General features: G+C 57.8%; 5 protein-coding genes across 5 annotated transcripts; 2 read left to right on the top strand and 3 right to left on the bottom strand.

The window, feature by feature from the left end:
- Nucleotides 1-1049: 1049 nt before the first annotated feature.
- On the bottom strand, nucleotides 1050-1376 carry TRAVEDRAFT_134208 (uncharacterized protein; the record flags this gene model as incomplete). The annotated part of the gene is made up of 1 exon (XM_008045746.1): nucleotides 1050-1376. A coding segment is annotated over one exon (327 nt), but the record flags the coding sequence as incomplete, so codon positions are not given.
- A 3935-nt stretch (nucleotides 1377-5311) lies between these two features.
- TRAVEDRAFT_52881 (uncharacterized protein) lies at nucleotides 5312-5601 on the bottom strand (the record flags this gene model as incomplete). Its single annotated transcript, XM_008045395.1, has 3 exons — nucleotides 5312-5385; nucleotides 5430-5495; nucleotides 5550-5601. The coding sequence occupies 3 exons, from the start codon at nucleotides 5599-5601 to the stop codon at nucleotides 5312-5314; spliced, it is 192 nt and encodes a 63-aa protein (XP_008043586.1).
- Nucleotides 5602-8554: 2953 nt separating this feature from the next.
- TRAVEDRAFT_52880 (uncharacterized protein) lies at nucleotides 8555-9090 on the top strand (the record flags this gene model as incomplete). Its single annotated transcript, XM_008045394.1, has 4 exons — nucleotides 8555-8593; nucleotides 8643-8711; nucleotides 8768-8919; nucleotides 8973-9090. The coding sequence occupies 4 exons, from the start codon at nucleotides 8555-8557 to the stop codon at nucleotides 9088-9090; spliced, it is 378 nt and encodes a 125-aa protein (XP_008043585.1).
- A 3482-nt stretch (nucleotides 9091-12572) lies between these two features.
- TRAVEDRAFT_52879 (MFS general substrate transporter) lies at nucleotides 12573-15139 on the top strand (the record flags this gene model as incomplete). The annotated part of the gene is made up of 11 exons (XM_008045393.1): nucleotides 12573-12718; nucleotides 12780-12806; nucleotides 13386-13414; nucleotides 13462-13510; nucleotides 13570-13647; nucleotides 13709-14152; nucleotides 14214-14248; nucleotides 14304-14365; nucleotides 14427-14619; nucleotides 14732-14789; nucleotides 14956-15139. The coding sequence occupies 11 exons, from the start codon at nucleotides 12573-12575 to the stop codon at nucleotides 15137-15139; spliced, it is 1305 nt and encodes a 434-aa protein (XP_008043584.1).
- A 1174-nt stretch (nucleotides 15140-16313) lies between these two features.
- TRAVEDRAFT_133376 (uncharacterized protein) lies at nucleotides 16314-17775 on the bottom strand (the record flags this gene model as incomplete). Its single annotated transcript, XM_008045745.1, has 2 exons — nucleotides 16314-17179; nucleotides 17235-17775. The coding sequence occupies 2 exons, from the start codon at nucleotides 17773-17775 to the stop codon at nucleotides 16314-16316; spliced, it is 1407 nt and encodes a 468-aa protein (XP_008043936.1).
- Between the last annotated feature and the right edge of the window lie 4102 nt (nucleotides 17776-21877).

Genomic DNA, 21877 nt, shown 5'->3' with positions numbered 1-21877 from the left:
TGCAACCCAGGATTATCTATAATCTTGTGATCGTATAAGCTAATAGCCTGAACAGGCTTCAACTGTCCGAAGTCGCCTGTGAAGATAACGTTGACTCCGCCGAACGGTAAGACCGCCGCTTCACCTTCATTGCCTTTGGCTTGTTGCAAACGCGCTGATATCTGAGCTAGGAACTTGGCGCCGATCATCGACACCTCATCTATCACCAAGTAGTGCACAGGAGACCATAAATCTATTAATTCCTTGACAATCTTCTGGCTTTTACTCGGAAGCATGGTAAGTGAATGAATGGTATATCCCCCAACATTCAATGCAGCAGCACCCGTAGGTGCCCCCACTAAGATTTCGCGCGAACGCCCAAGCAACTCAAAGAGGCGTAGGATTGCCTGGATGACATACGTCTTGCCGGTTCCACCAACACCGGCAATGTACATCATCAACTGATCTTTTCCCTCCAGCACATGTTCGCCGACAATGCGAAACGCGCGTTCTTGCTCCGCGTTCTCTTTAAGACCGAAATCAGCCACAACCTGTTCGACAGCTTGAGCAATCCAATCGCGCCGCGACACTGGAACACCCTGAGCATTCTTCAACTGAGTATGCTTCAACACCTCCGTTGTCATGCTCTCGCTGACCTCTTTAGTCCTGCGTTTTTTCCTTGATCGAGGGTTGTCGTCAGCATCACTGAATGTTGGCCTACGGTCCTTCTTCAGCAAGCGCATTATAGTGGAGTGACGTTGAACGACGGCTGGGGGCATCTCGCCAAACTGCGGCAACGCGCTCGGATGAGGCTCACTGCTGTGCGAATCACTTATGGCGCCTGGCTTGCTATAACAGAAATCTAACATCTCTCTGTTTCTAGTCCCAATCCTATCGTCCAATGGGGCGCGGGAAGAGTCATCCGGCTCATTAACGTTTTCGTACACATTGTACATATCCGGCCGATCGAACAGCTGAAAATCCTGGTCATTGATGTCACCATTTGTTCCGGTGTGTTTGTTTGTAGTGTCCGCCGGTGCACCGACTGATTTCATAAAAGCCAGCGCTTCAGTTCGACGGAGATCTCGGAACGAATCCCTAACATCCCGGCACTCTGACAAGACATTCATGTTTGCTATAATCTTCTTGTGCCTAAGCGATATCTTACTACTATGCCGCTCATACGCAGCTGTCCAGCTTTCATCAGGACCGCGCAGATCTGCAGGTTGCCGCCAAGGAATAAATAAAATCAACATCATACGTGCCCACGCTTCACGCTCTTCGTCACCGCGGTCTGAGCGAGGAATGCGGTCACCCAAAATCACAGGTACTTGAAACTTTGAACGTTTCCGTAACAAATGAGTATGGTACTGAGTGTGTGCATCGGACAGAAACATGCCACGGGGGGCAGCGCGGCGGCCGAGACCCCCATGGGACTGCTCAACCGTACTATGCTCCTCGTCGTTCTGCTGAGCATCGACATCCTTGGGCGCCTCACTCTGTCTACCAGCTTTGCCGCGGGATTTATCCTCGCTTTTTGTAACCTTGTGCACACTTCCCACAAACTCGTACAACGACAAGCACTCAAACGCCGGCTCCGCACTCCTCAAAGTATAATCTTGGCGCTGACTGCTAGCGGAGATCGTACCACGCTGCATGGTCAACACAAAGGACTCTTCCTTCTCTTGCGCCGTTGGTACGCCTAGGTCAGGCTGATCCTCTTCGTTATCTTGCACATGTCCTGTCTGACTTTCACACATGCGAACGTCACCAACTATGGTTTCGGCGTTGACGACGTGATGCGAAACACCCGCAGCTTCCTGCGCATCACCTGTCAAATCGCCGCCCTGTTCAAGAGCGATATCATCAGAAAAATGAGCCCTGAACAAATGATCGAATGTGGCCCAATGTAATACTTTGAAGGTATGACTAGTGTAAACGTCCCCTCCGCCGACGAGATAGCTCATGACTTGTTGATGGGATATCTCCTGCTGAGACAACATGCGGTTCACGGTCAAGCTCAACGCACCGCGCGAACGTACCGACTCAGAGCCTGTCGTACCACCGCTCATATGAGGAAACTTCTCGTTCGTTCGCTGTATGGCGTACGATAGCGCACCCAATCCAATGTGAGTGGGAAGTGATGGCTTCGTGATATAGTCCGTGACATAGTACAGCAATGCTTTTGCCGCTTCCCCAGATCCAATAAACTTAATATCCATATTAGACTTCATCAAGAAAATAATCAGGTCATTATAGCTAGCGATACGCGGATGCAATCTGCGTAAAATAATTCCCCCGGTCTCATCATCAATGCAAGTCTGCGGGATTGTGCTACCATCAATACGCATGCGGCACAGCGCATCGCGCTGCTCAGGATCTTCAGGTATCATGCCGTTCGGAACATACTTGAAACAAGTCAGCTTGTGTTCATGCCAATTGAACTCTTTCACTAGATCCGACACAAAATCCTGAAACGCTGCCTCAAACTCATCAGCACTCTCATAAGCGCTGATTGACGGCGCAGATGCGACCCCGGGATGTGTCCTCTCCTTCTCATTGACCCTTTCTGGTCGAGCTGTAGGTTTCCCAGGAATCTCAGTCACAACCTCCGTTGTTCCGGGTAACTCGCACTTTATGATAGACTCCAGCCATTCGAACATCATATTCCTATAAGCAACGGAGCCACCCAATCTATCACGCATTTCCTGGGGCGGCGGGTGGCCCTCGAGCCAAACCAACATATGACAATGTAAAGTACCCCTGCCTTGTGCTTCCACGGTACCATAATACGCCTTACATTTCCCAAACAGACCGACACCAGCGCGGTTGAAGCGCAGAATAATCTGAAGAAAATTGGTGATCATGGTGTCAAAAAATCGAGCGCATGCCGCTGGATTTTCCGCCGCAAGGACAGTTCTCTTCCAGCGCGATAATTCCTCTCCACGCATGACATCTTCCAAATTGACCTCATCCCCTGCATATAAACGCACCAATGGATGATCACGGTCTGACGGGTTTAAAGTGATGAACAGAGTAGGAGGTCATTCGTAATTGATCAAACCACGAATCTGATTACGCAAAGTTATTTTATAGCCATTGGAACCTGGTAAATCACGAGACATCGTGTTCACCTTCAAAAGCAATTTGAGAATGTCGGCTTCGCCCGGATCTTCGGGCTTGTAATGAGGATTCGCTTTGAAAGCTGCAATCATCTTACTTAGCTTTTGTACGTCAATCTTCATCAACCGCTCGATAACTCTGTCACGTTCTGACGCAGCAACCCTGAAAGAGACGGAGTCAAAAACTGCTTTCTTCTGCAAGATATTATAGTACACAAACGCAAAGTCGGGGTCCTTCCGAAACGGCGAATCGTGGACGGCGAGCAAGTACTTCAGCTGCTGCTCCATAGTCAAACTCGTTAATCTTTCCTCCTTAAAGAAACCCCCTATACCCCACGGATCAAGATGTGGAAACAGCCACGACATCAGGTGCGAATTACGGAAATCCGGGATCATCTTCGATGCAGCCTGTGCCTTCACATACCGACCATCTTTCAAGCAATGCGCCAACGCGACCATTGTCATCTTGTGATAATTTAATGGGGAGCTGTCGCCGTCGGTATATCCTACATTTTCCATCAGCATACTATCGTGTTCATCATCAGGGACATCGTCGAGACCAGGAACGTAGTTACTGGACGCGCCTTCCACTGCAGCACTCAAACTAATATGACCGATCTCCATTGAACAAGGCACACCTTCGTCTACCCCAGACGTCCCGGGTCCGAACAGACTGTCCAGGTTAGCCTTACTAAAACCACGGAAGCCCTCGCTGGGCCGATAATGTGGGTTTCTCGAAACCAGGAAGTCAATCATAGCTTTCACTCGGGATTTACGCACCAGGATTGGATTCAATCTCTGAATATTGGCTAATGTCGGCTGTGTTTCCCCCACAAAGACCGCACATATAGTGTCACGAATGACGTCACTGGACGGTGGCAAAACATCGTTAAGGTGGGTTGCATCTTGAGGATGTATCGCTACATTTCCTTTCACACATCGTTGTGATAGCGGCGCAGGTTGCTTACTCATAGGATGACCTTTCAACTCGCTGAATTTATAAGATATCTTACTTGCACGCGCCCGAGATACTAACACTCTCTCCACAGGGGTTGCCGCATGAAAAGCTTCTCTAACAGGGTCTGGGAGCTGTTCGTGTCCGTAATACAACCAGTTAGCCAGAGCATATCGGGGCACCCGTGGATGAGACAAGTCCACCATGCACTCCTTACACACTCTCACATCGCCTCTGTCGTCGACATTAGTCAAACCCTTGGGATGAAGGATAGCCCCACCATACGCGGCTCGATTGTAAGAACGCGGTTGCAGCTCCGGCGGCAATAAAGGATTGCATAATAACGAGAAATCAATCTTCCGAGGCTTCACAAAAAGAATGCGACTCAGTTCAGTATCTCTACCGCAGACGGCACACACTACATCTCTCAAGTTTGTAGTGCAGACCGTTTCCTGCCACTCTTTGATAATAGCATTTCTTAGCTCGGAGTTCGCCACCGTCAAATATTCATAACTATGATCCTGCGAAGGCGACTCATCGGGAACTTCAACCACTTTGTTCACGTGTACATTGCGCGGCTTGGGCGGAACAGCCAACGGGGGCACTGGTCCGCTATCTTGTCTGTCAACGACAGAGGGCCCTGGTTGTGGGGAACCACGGACGGCTAAATTCTGTTTCTGTCGAGGACCGCTCAGAACATGAAATACATAATCCGCGCAATGACTGTTCGCAGCACAAGTGTGAGCAGAAAGCGCTGCGAGGAGTTTACTAATATTACAACGCGGGGGCAACGGCACACCATGAAACGCAGCAATTTCTTTCAGATGCGAAAGGCGCCAACGGTTGAACATTGACAACACTGCCTGCAACGATATCTTCAACACAAGATCACCAGCTTGAACGTGGGGACTACTCAGGTATGATGTCGAAAGTAACCTAAACTGAAACATCGCCTCAAGGTGATGGCGTGTAACATGACGTGAAACGGATTGCAATTTGCCATTTTCAACCAACATGTAGCTAGCGTCAACGACTGAACCGTATAACACACAGAAAGCGCACATGCCGGTAGATGAAGTATTCAATCGCAATGCGATAGCACATAAGACCATGAAGACGCGTAAACAACACCACACGATGTTTGTCCAACGACAAACGCGAGGGAGAGGCAGAAAGGAAGACGGGAAGACAAACGACGTTTCAGAACGCATTGCAACATGTTTTGATACAGAGTTTAGACGATTTAAGACAGATTTTAAACAGGTTTAACAGATGAAAGTGACGTAGGGCAACATCCGAGTAAACGGAGGTAACCCAGCGCAAGGTTGGCTTCGTGAGTACGCAGATTTTCCCAAAACAATTAGGACACTCACCAAGGGTTTGCATTGACGCGTCTGAGGGGCCAGACCCCGCAGCTGTCGCCCGATGAGGCGGCTGGCCTGCGCGTGAACGTGAGCGACACATAGACAGGTGACGATAAGCGACTACCGTACCGTGGTACGCGGGGAGCCCCGAAGCCGTGGCGGCATTGGCAGCGTCGGCCATAACTGCCACTGAACGACGCCGGTCAGTCCATTGAAGCGGTCATTGAGACAGCAAATGCAATGCAACATACCGGATGGGGGATGTGAAGTCACGTAGCATCCTAACGGAGAGATCCGTTCAGAAGCTAAAGAGGAACGTCAATAATGTCATGAAAATCGTGCCAATGATGACTAGCAATACGAACCAGCACTGTGCAGTGTGGGCATTTGCGATAGGCAAGTCTTGTCGGTAGATGTGGGTGGGTGATCGTTACGAGACCAACGCGTATGAACCGCGGTATAAGAACTGACCTGGTGGGAAATGAGCACGAGAAAACGAACCAAGATCGCGTCATCGCCGTTCAAAGTTGGCAAATTCCCGCGCACTGCAACTAGAACAACAAAACTCATCCCCGGCCCTATCCTGAGAAGGAACCCGCAATCCGTTACCCTCTTCTAAATATTGTTGAAGACTAGACACAAGCACGACGATGACCATGGCACAATTTCAAAGCTGGAGGCGCGGGAACGACAAAGCTCCAACCACATAAGCGCCCGCTACATTTCCTTTACCTCTGCCCAGACAACCAATCACCGTCCGCCATTTGATTCCCACGCACAGACCTCACCCGACTAAACTCCACTCACTTCGCTGTATTGAACACCTACGACGTCGATTCCCTCTCAGATCTCAACAAACCAACCTACTCACGCGAACAAGCTCCATAGCTCTGTTCGTCGTGCTCTGGGTGTAATCAGCAAGTCGGCGGACGCAGGCACTTGAGCTAGCGATCCATTCCGCGCACTACGCTACGGACACCATGCTGGAGCTACCCCGCCACTTACCCTACGCTGCGCGACTCCTAGTACGAAACCGGTTACCGAACTGTTTGCAGAACCACCTTGCCCGAACAGCCACGGTGGTCACAAAGATGCCACCAGCGCACACCACGCAAGCTCTATACCTCGGGCGGTCACGGGTTTTTGCAGGACAGGTAGGGGCCGTGAACCAAACTGTACCCTTCATGAAGCTGGCTAAATGACAGGTTCTTTCATCGCGCAGGGATGGACTAACTGAAGAGAACCACACGTTCCCTCCTTGTACAGGTCCGGGAGGCGACATTTAAGGCTGCCACTCGTGACGACAGAGTGCGCCCGGTCGACGCCATGCTTTCGCCACTTTCACCCCACAGCGATGTGTTTGTCTTGGTCCGAAAACGTGCGCGAGAATGTACGGATATCGAGTCCACTGCACGCACGGTCGTTAACGCGTCGGTGCGCAAGTTTTGTTGGCAGAAGTCGAGACGACAGAACTCTTACAGGTGGCAACAGACGTGCCCCAAGTGAAGGCCGTGGAGCATCGATATAAATGAATGTACAGGGGTGGATCATTTCACTGTTTTGCAGAGTGAAAGGACTTAACGCGGCACGCCGAATATATGGATCATCATCGTATCTGATTTAACCATTGAAATGGACTGAAACCTCGCGAAACAAGCTAAAACGTTTGTTCACACAATGACAGGAACGGCAGAGCGGGAGAACAGAAGACCGGCACTTCGCGGTGCCTGCTCCACGCAACATCCTCTACAACCCTGATGCACTGCGCTCATCGCTATACGCAACACATATACTCGCGCACGCGCGACATCTCCATGGATCCTCGATACATGCGACAATGTGGCGACCTCCGCGCAACATCGTCATCAAGACCAGCGGAATGGATGCGCACCGAACCACGGCCCTCACCTTCTCGCTCAGCCGTCTTCTCTCGGCGCACACGTGCTTCACAGTCTGTGTAGTCACCCTTTCGCGAGATGTTTATCACCCGTGCGAGACCGGGGACTAATTGCGCTGCGACGCGTCTATGACGGTCTGCAGAACTTCATACGACTACACAGGCGCCGCGCTGAACCCGTCCGTTCTCCTGCAGCGCGCGAAAGGTCTCTTGCCTGACTCGCTCAGCCGTCCATGAAACCATCGTCCCCGGTGGGCGGGCGCGGCTGAACCTCGCTACGACGCGTCTATGACGGTGGGCAGGGCTTCATAACACTGCACAGCCGCCGCGCTGCACCCATTCCTTCTCCTAAAGCGTGCGAGAGGTCTCTGGCCCGACTCAATCAACGGCCGAGGAAACCATTGTCCCTGGTGCGCGGCCGCGGCTTGACCTCGCTACGACGCATCTATAGCGGTCTGCATAGCTTGATGCGATCACACAGCCATCGCGACACATGCGACCCTCCTCTTGCAGCGCGCGTACCCCTCGCGCCCAACGCCCTCACCAATCCACCAATGCTCTCTCACTCTCGCCTATGCGCCACCACGACCACAACTGACAATAGGGGTACGTGGGCTCCGACGTCTCTACTCCGTACATGACGCAACAACACAGAAAAAAAACACCCACCCATCGTGTTATGCAATGGAAATAACCTGCACATCTCTTGCTACATATAACCCAGGCATCGCAACACACAGAACAATCCTACGGTAAACGATGCTTCCGCGGGTGAGTAGCCAACCAACCTGTGCGGTGTCCGACGTAGTGACAGCATCATATTACAGACAAATGTTGAACGAACGGTATAGGACCTGGGTAATGGACAGCAAGAACATGCTTATACATTGCGTTATAACCCGTGATGACGAAATGACAACATACGTGAGCGATCCAGTAGAAAGTCGCAGCGAAAGACGCGCTACATAACTTGCGCACAGCACGAAACGATGGTGCTCGCGACGTGTTGTACGCTTGCGCTTTCCCCCATGATCTTCAAACATGATCACTCATCCTTACTAGCAAAGCATGTGTGGCAAACTCCCCGTTCCATCGAAGCATAAGAGCTACAAACTTGCGCAACCCGTCGTTACTCGTCACCGCCTTAAATGCCGCCCGTCACGTCCCCCGTCATCGCGACTCCTGCTTCAACCACTACCACCACCACCACCACGCTCTACCCACACCGCTCACGCAAATGTCGCCCATTCACGCACTTGTTACCCCTCTCTACTGGGTAAAGAGACCGAAGGTATCATTCCTTAGGCGAGCTAACCAGTGGGTAGGCCGTACAGAGCGTCCTAGCCGGACATCCGTCCGCGCCGCAAACGGCCAACTTCAGCGACTTCATCAAGGTAATCGCGACGCGACAGGAAGACGGCACACTAACGCTAACTACCTACTAATTCAGGCCCTGGAAGAGCTGGGATTCACGCAGAGGGCCGGAGTCGCCTCCAAGATCGTTGAGATGGACCCACCCGCCGGGTGGGTCCCGCAGACGGGACCGCTACGCCTGTCGCGTCCCAACGTCGGAAACGCCTGGTACCCGTACGAGCACGTAGAGTGAGTGGTACTGATTACAAACGAGCAACATACCCTCTAACGTACGCGCAAAGCGTCCGCATGGAACTGGAGGAACGGTTCGGGATCACCGGGAGCTCGTTCATTGAGCTCCCGAACGACGCGATCCCCAACGAACGGGGCTATGCCATCCCCACGCGCAAGGGGAACTAAGAAAGACGACGACACAAAAATGTGTGTATTGCACGTAAAGACTCGAACGCGACGGACCGGTGTAGTACTCTGTAAAGGCGAAGAAAGGCGCGGCATGTGCGAAATCGTCTCTGTAATCTTGAAGTATCGTACCGAAATAAACAGACGTAGCAACGGCAATCGAGGGGTAGTACGCGAAAGTACAGACCGAAAGGCGCGACGTACATGGAACACGGTCTCTTGTGGACCAAATGGTGGAAGTGGAGGAGAGAACATACCTCCGTAACACATGCGCGACGAGACGCAAACAACGACGACGTGCAGAATAAGAACATACACCACGTACCATAGGGGTTCCTGAAAAACCTGAAAGTCTGCCGCCAATACCGTACGCCACCAAAGCTCCGGACTTGAGGTAATCGTTCCGGCAGGAATACCAGAAAGCAGGCCCAAATGGCACCGGAGCCGATCGGTCATAGTCCATGTGCAAGCGATCGAGAATCAGGGGGTGGCTGTGATGGGAGCAGGCGACCAAGATTGACGAGCCGAGAGAGGGACGAATAACGAAAAGAGTAAACGCAGAGAAGACCTATTCCCACGATCAAGACCCCAGTTCCTCTGAGGTGTGAGAGTACGTCTTTCGTTCATTTTCATTAACATGAAGCTTGGTATGTAATGGTAATTTATACCGGTGCTATGTAAGACTGGCACGACAACTGAAACTGATAATCCTTCGCCCGACTCCTTACGAGTGCAGCGAGCGAAGACATGCGTGCGCGAGAAGCGAGGAGGCGGGGATAGCGAAGACGTTCATGGGCAGGGCAAACAAAGCGAGTACACGTGGGTAATACAACGAAGAGACGACGGACATGATAGTAAGAGTGAGAGGGACAACTCGAACCTAGTCGGACGGAAGACGACACAGTTAGAACATCAACCGTGAGAGCACATGCCGCAAGCGGCAAGGTCACAGCCGTGACTGACAGAAGGTCAAAGAAGGCGTGACGTTACAGTAACATCGCCCGTGATTTGTCGGTACAAAACCTGTCCTACTACGTAGTCCAGGAATAGACCGCGCCTCTCTCTCCCGGTTTCGCACTCCGACGTGTCCCAAAGAGGAGCGGCTCTATAACGTCTGGTGACGAGACTATGGTGGAGAGGCGACCCCCAGCCCCACCAATTCCGAGCCACCCTACTTGCCTCCCGATGTTTCTTCTCGATTTGGTAATTGACGTGTTTTGACTAGCGTCGATCATCCGCCTGCGCCCTCCCAAGTGCTCTTTTGTCCGTACCACCACCACGCGACCGCGCCCACCTCCACACATACAGCTTCATCGCTGCTCTTCCTCTCGACATCATCGCATCGTGCGCCCCTGGCGGAGGCTGAGCGATGTTGCTGCGCAAGCGCGCGTTCTGGACGATCGGTAGACGCCGACGGCCTCTCACGCCGTTGTGCATATATGCATCATCACTGGTACGTACATGTCTCTTGTTAATGCGTGTCTGCCTGATTGACACATCGGCGCCCCAGATGGTCGACTATATGCGTTGCCAACTCGCATGTACTAGTTCTCCATGGTGCGGCACAAGAGCGTAGGGTACTAGTCAAGTCTCCGCAGATAAGGAGAGAATCAGTATGGAACATATCCTGCTCGTCAGCTCCAGGCCTTCTCATTTATTGAGTATCAAGACGAAGACGACACCCGAGCTGACGAGCAAGGACCTGCAAGGACCTGGGCCAGTGGCAGGCGCCCTTGGAGCGCGGGAGCAGGATTCCACCTCGCGGCGTCCGCATGTTTCTGCTCGTCTACCATTAGGGCTGACCCCGGTATATCAGATCGTGTCCGTTCGCTCGAATGCGACGTTTCTTTAGCATTCACGGAGCATCCGCGAGCAGGTATGCTTCTTCATGTCTACTCGAAGGCATCAGCAGGCTTATATGTCCCGATTAGTTAATTCCTCATTAGACCACGCTTGGCTCTGACTATCGCGGGAGGGAAATGTGGTCATGGTCAGGACGGCCGATCGAACCCTACGACCGGCGGCGCAGCTGGCCATGTTCCGGCTCATTAGTCTGAGTAATGCATTCACCAGACGAGGACACCGGGATGAGGCCCGCACAAGCGTCGGCCTTCCTAGGCTATGCAAGTGCCGTGTCTAGTTAACTGGAGGAATGTCAGCCTGTCGTACGTATTCTCGCAGGGAACGATTTTGCCCGGTCGCGATGCTTTCGCCGCGCCTGCGGCCGCATCTCCAGGATGGTTACGCACGAGTCTGGCTTCATGCAATGACGGTATGTGGCCCTCTGCAACGAAATCGGGATAGATCATTGATTTCGAATCGCCATGCGTTTATAGGCTTACTCATCGGGCATGATAACGCGGCGATACGTGTGCGGCGCCAGTGGACGTTTGGCAGAACTCTGCACGTCCATCATATCAGCTCGCGGCGAGCTGTCTTCTATCCTACGCCCATACTCACGCCCGGCGTGTCGACTTCCGTGGCGGTTGACGCGGCGCGAGTGATTCAGGGAACGGGGGCGCCGTATCCTGGCCAGTGGTGGGGCGACAGGGTGGTACGGGCGATGCAAGCAAGCGCGCTGCTGCCGAAGGCTCGATGATCGTCGCTGCCTGCGGTGTCAGGTGAAGGATGGCACAGAGTGCGCGCGCTCTGCTGCTGCTGCTGGCCAGACGAGTGCATGTCCGCGGCGGTCGGCCTCCGGGGAGGGATCCGAGGAGGGCTGGAACGGGAGGGTGGTATCGAGACGCGTTGAGCGTGCGTGCTTCAACATCGATTCACGGAGACGTTAGCGCTGATTCTGTTTCCCTTTTAGCCTTTGCTGGGAGGCTCGAAGACTGCAGCCGGGGTATGATATACTCGGCGGGCGCTGGGCCATCTCGGCGCGCCTATCAGGAGACGGGCAGCTTCTCGCGCTCATCCGCAGAAGGGTGATACGGATGGTGACCGCAGGGGGTGCTCCGCCCGCCACAACGCTCGCCACGCCTCGAGGCCTCTCCCAGAGCGGAAGCCGCCTCGACGCGGACGGGGGTGATAGTGCGAGTCATGGGGCCTGTTTCTGGGAATCCGACCCGTCGAGGACGCTCCCTGGGCTGCAGGGACGGAAAGAGAGTGTGGGTGCACAGTGCAGTGCATCCAGGAACGGTAGGTGGATGTGTGAGGGGATGAATGGAGGGCGTGGACGGGGAAGCCGGGGTCACAGATGGGCGAATAGAGTTGTGCGCTTCGCGTTCGCAGCGCGCCGCGAGCATATCACTGGGCCCTGCGCCGGAGGCTCCCCGCTGTCCGGCATTCAAATCCGTCTCCTCCTCCTTGTGCCCACTCTCCTTTCGTCTCCCCTCTCCGTCTCCGCCTCGCACGCCAACTGCTGCCTTTCTTTCCTTTTGCCCTTGTTCTCTGTCCTCGCCGCGCTCGCGCCGCCGCGACTTATTACTTCGTTCACCCTCGCTCGTCTGCTGCACTGCTCGCACACCACTCGCCACGCTATGGCAAACTCTCAGGGGACCGGCACCACGCTGTCGGACAACAGCCGCAGCGACCTCGTCGAGAAACCCGAGGACGCCGAGCCGCAGCCCCCCGACCTCACCCCGCCCGACGGTGGCTTGACTGCCTGGCTCACCGTTGCCGGCGCGTGCGTACTTTCTACACCCTTTTCCTGAATGCCGGATGATCGTTGACTGGACTCTGTGCAGATGGATGGTACAGTTTTCGACATTCGGGTGAGTGCTCCGCGATCAAGTTTGTTCCCTTGCTGCAGGCACACACACCTGTGCCTCCCTGGCCTAGCCATCCCTGTGGGTGCCGCAGGGGTGTGGAGGCCGGACGTTCCCCTCGCCACAGCAACGCTTGGGAGGGGTTGAAGCTTGACGCCACGCGTCTTCTCTTCGCATCCTCTTCGGCTTGCTTCCTAGTCGTACGATCATCCCCTCATAACCGGCTCACCGTGCGCTGGACAATTGCCAGAGAGCCAGGCGCATCCCACCCGGGGCGGTGGAAACGTCGGGAGTAGACGGAAAGGCTGCGCAAGACATGTGACGAAGGCGAACCGTCTGCCAGATTAGAGTTCGACCACCGTGGAATTCGTCCCACAGCATCTGGACACCCTCCGCACGTACGCAGGTGTGCTCGTTATGCTCAATGACGCCGGCCTGGAAATTGACAGCACGAGCGGGTGGCGCGACACAGCGCAGACGGGCGCCGCGTGCATTTTTCAAGCAGGTCGAGAACCACCATTTCTTTCCCTGCTGTCGACAGCCCATTCATTCATTCCATGACATGCTCATTTAGCTCCGTTACAGGTACCTCAACGCCTTCGGTGTCTACCAAGGTATGCCTTCGCGCCACTTCTCACTTCTCTGCTACAGCTTCTCGCAGATTACTACACCCGCACATTCCTCTCCCACGTTTCCCCCTCCAACATCAGGTGCGGTCATCCTGCCTTCTCCCGCACGCCAATAATCTCAGCGAAATTGCTTTACACAGCTGGATCGGCAGCGTCCAGCTCTTTCTGATGTACGCTCCGGCCGTGTTCGTCGGGAGCGCCTTTGATTCCGGCTACTTGTACGTTGTGGGTCCAACGCGCATCATGTGGCCGGCCACTAACAGCCACCCGCGATCCCAGCCACTATGTCCAGATCACCGGATCCTGCCTTCTCGTCTTTTCTATATTCATGCTCTCACTCGTCCAGCCAGATCAGTACTACCAGGTCTTCCTCGCGCAGGGCCTTGGGATCGGCCTCGGAGTCGGTCTCCTCTTTCTCCCGTCTCTCAGCATCGTCGCGCATCACTTCCGGCGCCGCCGCGCGCTCGCGACCGGCCTTGTCGTCAGCGGCGCGTCCTGTGGGGGTATCGTCTACCCCATATTGCTCAACCACCTGTTCGAGAACCCGAAGATGGGGTTTGCGAACGGCGTGCGCGTGAGCGGCGGGCTCGTAAGCGGCCTGCTCTTCATCGCGAACTGCCTCATGCGCACGCGCCTGCCGCCGAAACGTGGAAGCGCTATATTCACTCGTCATGGGATGCTGCACATCGCGAGCGATGGCGCGTACATGTGGTCTATCGCGGGGTGCGTACAGCCAGTACTCCTAATAAGCGACGTCCACAAAGGCTGACGCGCCGCTCTGCAGCGCATTCTGCACGAACCTCGGCCTGTTCGTCCCATGTGAGTAACCGAATATACTCGCGGCCAGTTAGGCGTCCGACATGACCAGGACCAGTCTTCTATCTCCAGCTCTTCGCCGTCGACCACCGCGTCTCTCCGGCAATCACAACGTATATCGTACGTTCCTCGCACTACCCACGCACCGGACGGCAGCCTGACCGACGCCGCGCACCTGCAGCTCGCGATCCTCAACGCGGGGAGCACGCTGGGCCGGATCCTGCCCATGGCGCTCGCAGACAGGCTCGGGGTGTACAACATGCTGCTCCCCGCGATCCTCACGTCCGCCGTGCTGCTGTTCGCGCTGTTCGGCGCGGCGGACACCGGCGGCGTCGTCGCCGTCGCTGCGCTCTTCGGGTTCTCGTCGGGCGCGTGTACGTATAAGTGCTGCACTCTCGTGTTCGCCTCAATGAAGCTAACTCTACTCTTTCCTGATGTGGAACCGACCGCGGTTGCCTTGCTGACCGTGCGTGCCCTTCACTGCAGACGTGTCGCTCATTCCTCCGCTGCTCGGGACCCTGTGCACGGATCTCAGCGAGCTCGGGTGCGTGCGTCGTCTACCTCTTCGAGCCAAGTGCTCATGTCTTCGCTTTCATTCACTCCGCCTCTCGTCCATGCCCTCCGTTCATCTCCGCGCCGCCCTCGCGCATCCCGGACCTCTGACCGGTCTGGCTACACACGCGGGCTGGTGAACGCGGTGGGTGGTGCAGGCTGCGGATGGGCCTCGCGTTCTCGATCGTGGGCACGTCCATGCTCGTCGGCACGCCCGTGTTCGGGGCCCTACTGGACAGCGCGTCCGCGCCCGGCTCCCGCGTCTGGTGGCGCGCCATCGTCTTCGCCGGGGTGCGTTCTCTTCCTGCCTTTTCTGCCGGCGCATCCTCCGTCTCCGAGTGAACTGCTCAGCTGACGTGCGTTCCGTTCTCTGCACCCGTTCCGACGCTACGATCGCGCGGTCACCAGGTGTGCATCGTGGCCGGGTTCGTGTGCATGGCCGTCTCGCGGGCTCTCTTCGTGCGCCGGCGCGTGCGGGATCGACGACTCAGCGCGGCCGCCGCAGGGGTGTAGAGGTGACGTCGGCGAGCGCTCGGGCGGGAGGAAGGCCGCGCGAGACTCAAGGGGACGTTCTATAGTACCTACTTATCTGTCGTATCTATGTATACACAAATACCGTATTGTACACCGTCTAACTGTTCCTGTTCCGTGCTATCATACAGTGAGAGTTGAGAGTACGAGCCCGAATAGTGAGTAGTTGAAGTCATGTATGAGCGACATAATGCTAAGAAACTCTGTACACCGCCCGCCGCGCCAGATGCACACACCCTCGCCACCTACGCCTGCGCCTGCGCCTTCTGCTCGACGACCCTGCTCACCACAAACGGGCCCTCCACCGGGATCGTATGTATGCTGTCCGTGACATGCCGCCACGACCCGACGAGGTTCACGCCGCCCAGGAGGTACCCGCGGAACACGTACGGCTCGAGGCGCTCCGGGAACGGGCTCAGGTGGTGCGGGTCGGGCGCGGGCGTGCGCACGAGCACGACGAGCCCGTCCCAGCTGCGCACGCGGCCGTAGAGGCAGTAGTTGCCCCACGCGAGCGCGTGGTGGGTCTGCGTCTGCATCACCAGAAAAGCGGTATCAGCAGCGAGTCGGCAGCGCATAGAGGGGAAGACGTACCTCGCCGGTGATGATGATGTCGCGGTGGTCGTCGCGGTCCGGCGTAGGGCTGTCGCTCGAGCTGGACCGCGAGCTGGGGTCGTCGCTGTCGCTCACCATGCTGTCGATGAGCTCGTCGACGTCCATGTTCTCCCCAAGCACCGCCTGCACCTCGCGGCGCGCGCGGCCCACCCGCTCCTCGTCCTCGTCCCCGTCCCCATCCCCCATCCCCCATCCCCGTCCACCATCTCCACGTCCTCGACCCACCCCACCCGCCCCTGCTTCGCCTTCTCCGCCCCCGCGACATACGTATCATACACCCACTGCCTCCCCCGCCCGCGCAGCGCAATGCTTAGCGTCTCACCCATCTCCACCGCAGAATACCCCTCAGGCCACCCGCGCGGGAAATACGCGTTCATAATCCCCTCATCCAGCGGGTCGCGGTACTGCACATCCCAATGCGGGAGCGCACTCGCCCGTCCACCCCTCCGCGCGCGGGCGCGGTGCTCGCGCAGCGTGAAGAACAGCGGGTTCTCAGTAACATCCGGCCTGTCCGGCTGCGCGAGCTCCGCGTCGAACTCGCGCGCGTTCGTCGCGTGCGTGTATTCGTGTCCGTCCGGGTCCTGCGTGGCCCGTCCGCGTAAGCACTGACTCGCACACGGAACGACGCGACGCGACTCACCAAGGACCGCCCCGCCCAGTTGCCGGTGAGGCTGCCGAAGGTGTATACCGCGCTGCGGTCCCGCGACGGCGCACCCCAGGGGTTGAAGCACCCGCGCCAGCGCGCCCAGTCGTTATCGTGCGACTCGCTCGCACCAGCATGGCGCATGGCGAGATCTAAACCACCACGGACAGGGTACCGAGCCGCCTTAGTGCGCGCGAACTCAATGTAGTCCGCGCGGGTCGGGCCGCGTGCGCCCAGCAGCACGGCCTCCTCGCGGTCGTCCGGAATCGGCTGGTCGACATCGATCGGCTTGTGCTCCTGCAGCGCGATGTAGAGGAGCTTCGCGATGAGCCCAATGGGCGGCTCCGCGAGCGTGAGCGCGCGGCCGTAGTGGCGGAACGTGTGCTTGCAGAGCGCGGGCTCGCGGTAGAGCGGGTAGTAGCCGTGCGGGGTGACGGTGGAATGCTCGCGGTACGCCTCAGGGCTGCCGGGGAGCGGGAGGTTCGCGTGGTTGTCTGGGGCGAGGAAGGGCGGGTAGCGGAAGCCGTACAGGGCGTAGGGCCGGACGAGCGCCATGAGCTGCGCGCGCTCTTCGGCGGTCTTGGACGCGAACCGTTCTAGCGTACGCACATGTGGGTGACTGGGTGAATATATAATTTGGAACGAGCGCACCTTGGGAGGACGAGTACCAGTACAGCCACAGCACGAGCGAGTTTGTGACATCCTCCACCGGCCACCCACTAGAGCTGTTGGACTCGGACTCTTCCCAGAGGCGCTCGAGGATGAATTGTTCCGCGTACTCGAAGAGGTGCGCCCACTCGAGCTGCGCGGCGTTCTTGCCGTCGTTTTCCAGACACATGGCGAACGCGCGCAGGAAGTCGGTTACAAGCGTAGGCGAGTCGATGTCCCCGCGGCGGATGTTACGGAGGGCGGTGCAGTATTTGGGCAGCTGCGCGGCGAGCGCGCTGGACTGGCCCGCTTTCGGGCCCATACGACGCGGTGCCGCGCGCGAGTCGAACTTGGCGGCGTAGATGCGCGCGTAGAGGTAGACATTGTTCCGTCTGCAGAGGACAGCATTGAGGTGCTGGCAGGTGCACAGCAGCGGTATGAGATGCACGGGTGGACCGAGGACGTCTGAGAGCGCGACGTGGAACGCGATCTCCTCAAGAACGTCCGGTGGGAGTGCGCAGAGAGATACACGTGGGGCGTGCATGACGGCGGTGGGTGGGAAGGGAGGGGGGAGATAGCGGCATGGCGTCGCGCAGGCGGTGTTTAAGAGCAGAGGCGTCTGGGCGGAGTGGGAGAAGAGAAGCGTCGAGGGTGCGTGGACTGGAGGAGGTCGGGGAGGGCGGCGAATGAGAGCAATGTCGCGAGATTGAAGATTCGAGCGAGCCCCTTACGGCACCCTTTTGATCGGCGAACTACGAAACTTGCCTTTCCCGGCGTGTCGCCGTCCGCGGCGGCGTCCCTGGGCGATATTGCCACTCGATAGCTACCGCTTTCTCGCATCCCCTTGCCTTTCTCAGGACGCCCCCGATTTCCTCGTGGCGGGCGTGCTCGCCCCGCAAGTTCCCATTGGCCCGCCCCGCCGCGGTCCGCACACCCCGGACGCACAAACACTCTTCGCCGGCCACACAACTTCTCGGATGTTCGCGGGAGACCCCCCGGGCGATCTGCATCGTCAACTCCCGCCGGCCCAGACGTGGCGACCGAGTGCGCAGGGAGGAGCTGCCCACTCGCCGAACAGAGGACGCCAACGTAACTCGGCTGTGCTTCGTTCACACACCAGCTTCCGCGACACGATGCCACTCCAGCGCAGCTTCTCTGCCCGCCGTCCTTCTCGGCCCATCTAGCAGCAGACCTGATATAACTGCCAGCCTGGGCTCGTGCTCGCCGCCCGTGTAAGTAAATCTTGACACACAGAACGGCGTCTTGCCTTCTCATCATTTCTGTCAGGGACACTTTGGCGACGCTTCACTTCGTCGGCGCGCTGGGCACTTGCGCTAGCTTCCCTGTCAAGGGCGCCGTCCTTGCATCTCTCCTCGGTTCCTCGGCCGATGCAGACGTCTGTGGGTGCTATTTGCGTGTGGTGCCGGCGACTTAGCATCGCGAATACGTCGTCGGCCAATATCTGACCGCCTTAACTCCCCAGAATCACCCGAACATCGAGCAGGACCGTCCGCAATGTTGTGTTCCACGGTCCACAATTCACGAGTAGGCAGCTACTGTCGCTCGTATAGCGTTGCAATTCCGCCGCCTCCGAAGATCACTGTCTACTACTGCCGTCAAGGGTCGCACCAACCGCGGAACGATCAACCCGCGCAGACACGGCCTTTGCCACTGACGTAGGTCTCTACCAACCCCCCACGCCATCCTGACACGCTGTCTGCCAAACAGGCTCTCTTTTCCTCAGGGACCCGCGCCGAGCTGGCCAGCGCAGCACCCCCAGCCTGCGCCTCGACCCGCCCGGCGCAGACAGCAGTACGGCATAGGACGTTCGCGTTCATTTCCGAGCTTTACCAACGCCCACAGGCCCCGCCGCCATTGGCCGAGCGGGCAACGCGTGCGGCTGAGAAAATCCGCCCCCCTAGGTTCACGGCCGATAGTCGCTCCCCCGCGCAGGACTCCGAGTCGAGAAGGCAGCACCGGCCGTCGCGCTCAGGCGGGCTCGCTTCTGGGGGTGCCCGGTGCGATGCTCCCACCCCCGCATGCGCTCTATTTTGGCCAGCAGTCAGATGGACGGACGGCGCTGCGGGGTAGACCAGTGCGCGGTTCGTAGAGTTTGCGGTGGCGGCGCATCGCGCGGGGACCTGTTCAGGGATGGTCGCTTATGGCGATGGTGTCCCGGCGAAGACCCTGCTCCAGGGCAGAGAAGGCGCACCCCGCGCTGCTGTGTTCAGCGAAACTAACCCTCTGGCGAGTAGGCTGATTGCTCGTACGTACTGCACCTTCGCAGCTATCGTGCACGAACGAAAGGCCGGTCCCTCCGTGCGCGTCGCGCGAGAGGGCTCGGGCAAGGGCGCTCAAGTGCGCACAGCGCGGGTGGCACGTCGGGAAGCCTATACGCGCGTCCACATCCCGCCGCGGGAGGCCCCGGTATGAACGCGTTTCCAAACGGAGAGCGCACGACGTAAACACAGCTTCGAGGCGCGATCGAGATCGTCGCGCCCCGCCAGTCTGATCTCCGTCGTGTCCTCCGGGCACTCTCTCCTGGCGCGTGCAGTCCGGGGCCTCGACCGGTATGCGCGAACTAGCGCGGGGCGTATCTGCACTCAGGGTGCTTGGCGGGCGGGCGCGTCACGGGTGCGGTGCGCATGCTCCGGCCTATCGCGCGCGTGCAGGTCCCCGGAGCGCCCGCGAACGTCGAAGGTGCGTCGTTCGCGGCGAGGCGTGAACCTTGTCTTACATACGCCGGTGGCACTCATCAGCAGGTCGATGCGCGGGCCCGTTCGCACGCGCGGCCCACCTCCCACGCGCATCCCCTCTCCTCATTTTTACCTAAACGGATGCGCTGGGGCTTCCAGCCGCGCAGCCGCCGACGAACGACGTTGGGCGCGCGGGCGGGTTCCGGGCGGGGGCGAGGCACGCACGTTCGTGCGCTCCGTCCTGCGTTCTGCATTCTGCACGATCGCGCGCGCGCTCCGGGGGCTTTCATGCGCCCATCGCTTCGTGGGGCTTCTGCGAGCGCCGAGTGCGCACGGGGGCGCGCATCAGGGCCCTGTTGCCAGCAGGCGTTATCTGGTGTGCGATTGAGGACGGATCGAGGACGATGCTCCCTCCACGTTCGGGGGCGGCTGCTGCTGCGCGGGTGAGTCACCGTCCCCTTCGAGCTCACAATAACGTCCTGCTCACGATATGGCGGAGACTCGCGAGGGGGCATCGCACACCTGGGCCAGACCTGCCCGTTTGGACACGGTCAGGTGGCCGTGCGAGCATTGCGAAACTCCGTCGCGTGCGACTCCGACCTGCGATTCCGGCCCAAGGGCCCTCCTCGCCATCCGTACGCAGACCAGTTCCTGCACCCGAGACACATCAGCGATAGACGAGTCTATGTACTAATAAGTCTTTCGAAGTGCACCAGAAGATGCACAGGGTGCTCGCCTATTCAGTTTGACTTTGCGCGAGTTTTCACTTCACTCCGCCAAGGTTCGTGAGGTTGCCAACCGCGACGAGATAACGGCTCGCAATTGTGAAGCGTGTACTCAGCGCGTCCCTGCTGACGAGTGCGAACCTCACGGTTGGGCGCGTCGAGCGCTGGCGGGTGCGCCGTAACGGGCGCTTCGACCTACCACTTCCTCCGACCTCCTCGCGCTTCCTCTGCGCGCACTCCGTCATGCGACTCCCTCGCTATCTGGCGATTGGACCATTCGGAACAACCTCAGCGCTCGTACTAGCGTCCGCGCGGTACGCTTGGGAAGCTCTGGCCCGGAAAACTCCCACCACGCCCACACGGCCAAACACTGCCAAACACTTGCGCCACCGCAGGACCAAGCGTTGGCGCGCTCGGTTCGGTTCGTTGCTTTGTCCACCAAAGACGCTTTGACCCTTTGTTCACAAGTGCCAAGGCCTTGTACATCGTTTTGACACACTTGGACCTCAAGTTGGCCCCAGGGGACGGCGGAACCGCGGTGCCACCCGCCTCTGCTCTCGTGCAGGGACAACGAGGCTAGGACGCTTCGGCAATACATCACCAGCATCAGGAAGCCATTTTCTGCAACTCAGCGACCTCCGCCATGCGCTTTGGGATATCCGGAACGACTCATCCCGTCTCCCGTATGGCTCACGAGGACCGCGACAAACGGGCCATTGTTCTTTATCTGATGACACCACGGTCGCGATGCGGTGCGGTCCTTGGTCCTGCGGAGTCCAAACCTTGACGGGCCCGGGTATATAAACCCTGCGTCCTCCCTCTCCCTCTTTCCTCCAGACCGCCAGTCACACCTCCTGGTACGTGTCTCCCCTTCCTCGCCCCCTTCCCTTCTCTTCCCTTCCCCCGCTTCGCTTCGCCCCTCCCGTGAGCTTCCCTCCCCTGCTTCCCTTCGCTGACGGCCCCTCCCCACAGTGCCAGGAGAATTTGGCACCTCGCCGTCACCCCCACTGCCAGGGCCTGCGCCAGCCGGCGCGATTGCCGCTGCGGGCACGATTGCCAATCGCACACCCCTCGAGCACGCCGGGTGCCGTCGAGCCTTATTGCCGGCCTGCAGGCGCACGCAGTTAAGCATTGCGCCCTGCAGCCAAGACGCCGGCGAAGACACCGCAACAGGGCGACGGGAGTCCAGCGCCGAAGAAGAGAGCCCCAAACGGGCGGTGACCAG

This window comes from Trametes versicolor, assembly GCF_000271585.1.
Source record: "Trametes versicolor FP-101664 SS1 unplaced genomic scaffold TRAVEscaffold_12, whole genome shotgun sequence".
NCBI lineage: Eukaryota > Fungi > Basidiomycota > Agaricomycetes > Polyporales > Polyporaceae > Trametes > Trametes versicolor.
The sequence above is the reverse complement of the archived record's forward strand: the minus strand, read 5'-3'. Positions and strand labels throughout refer to the sequence as shown.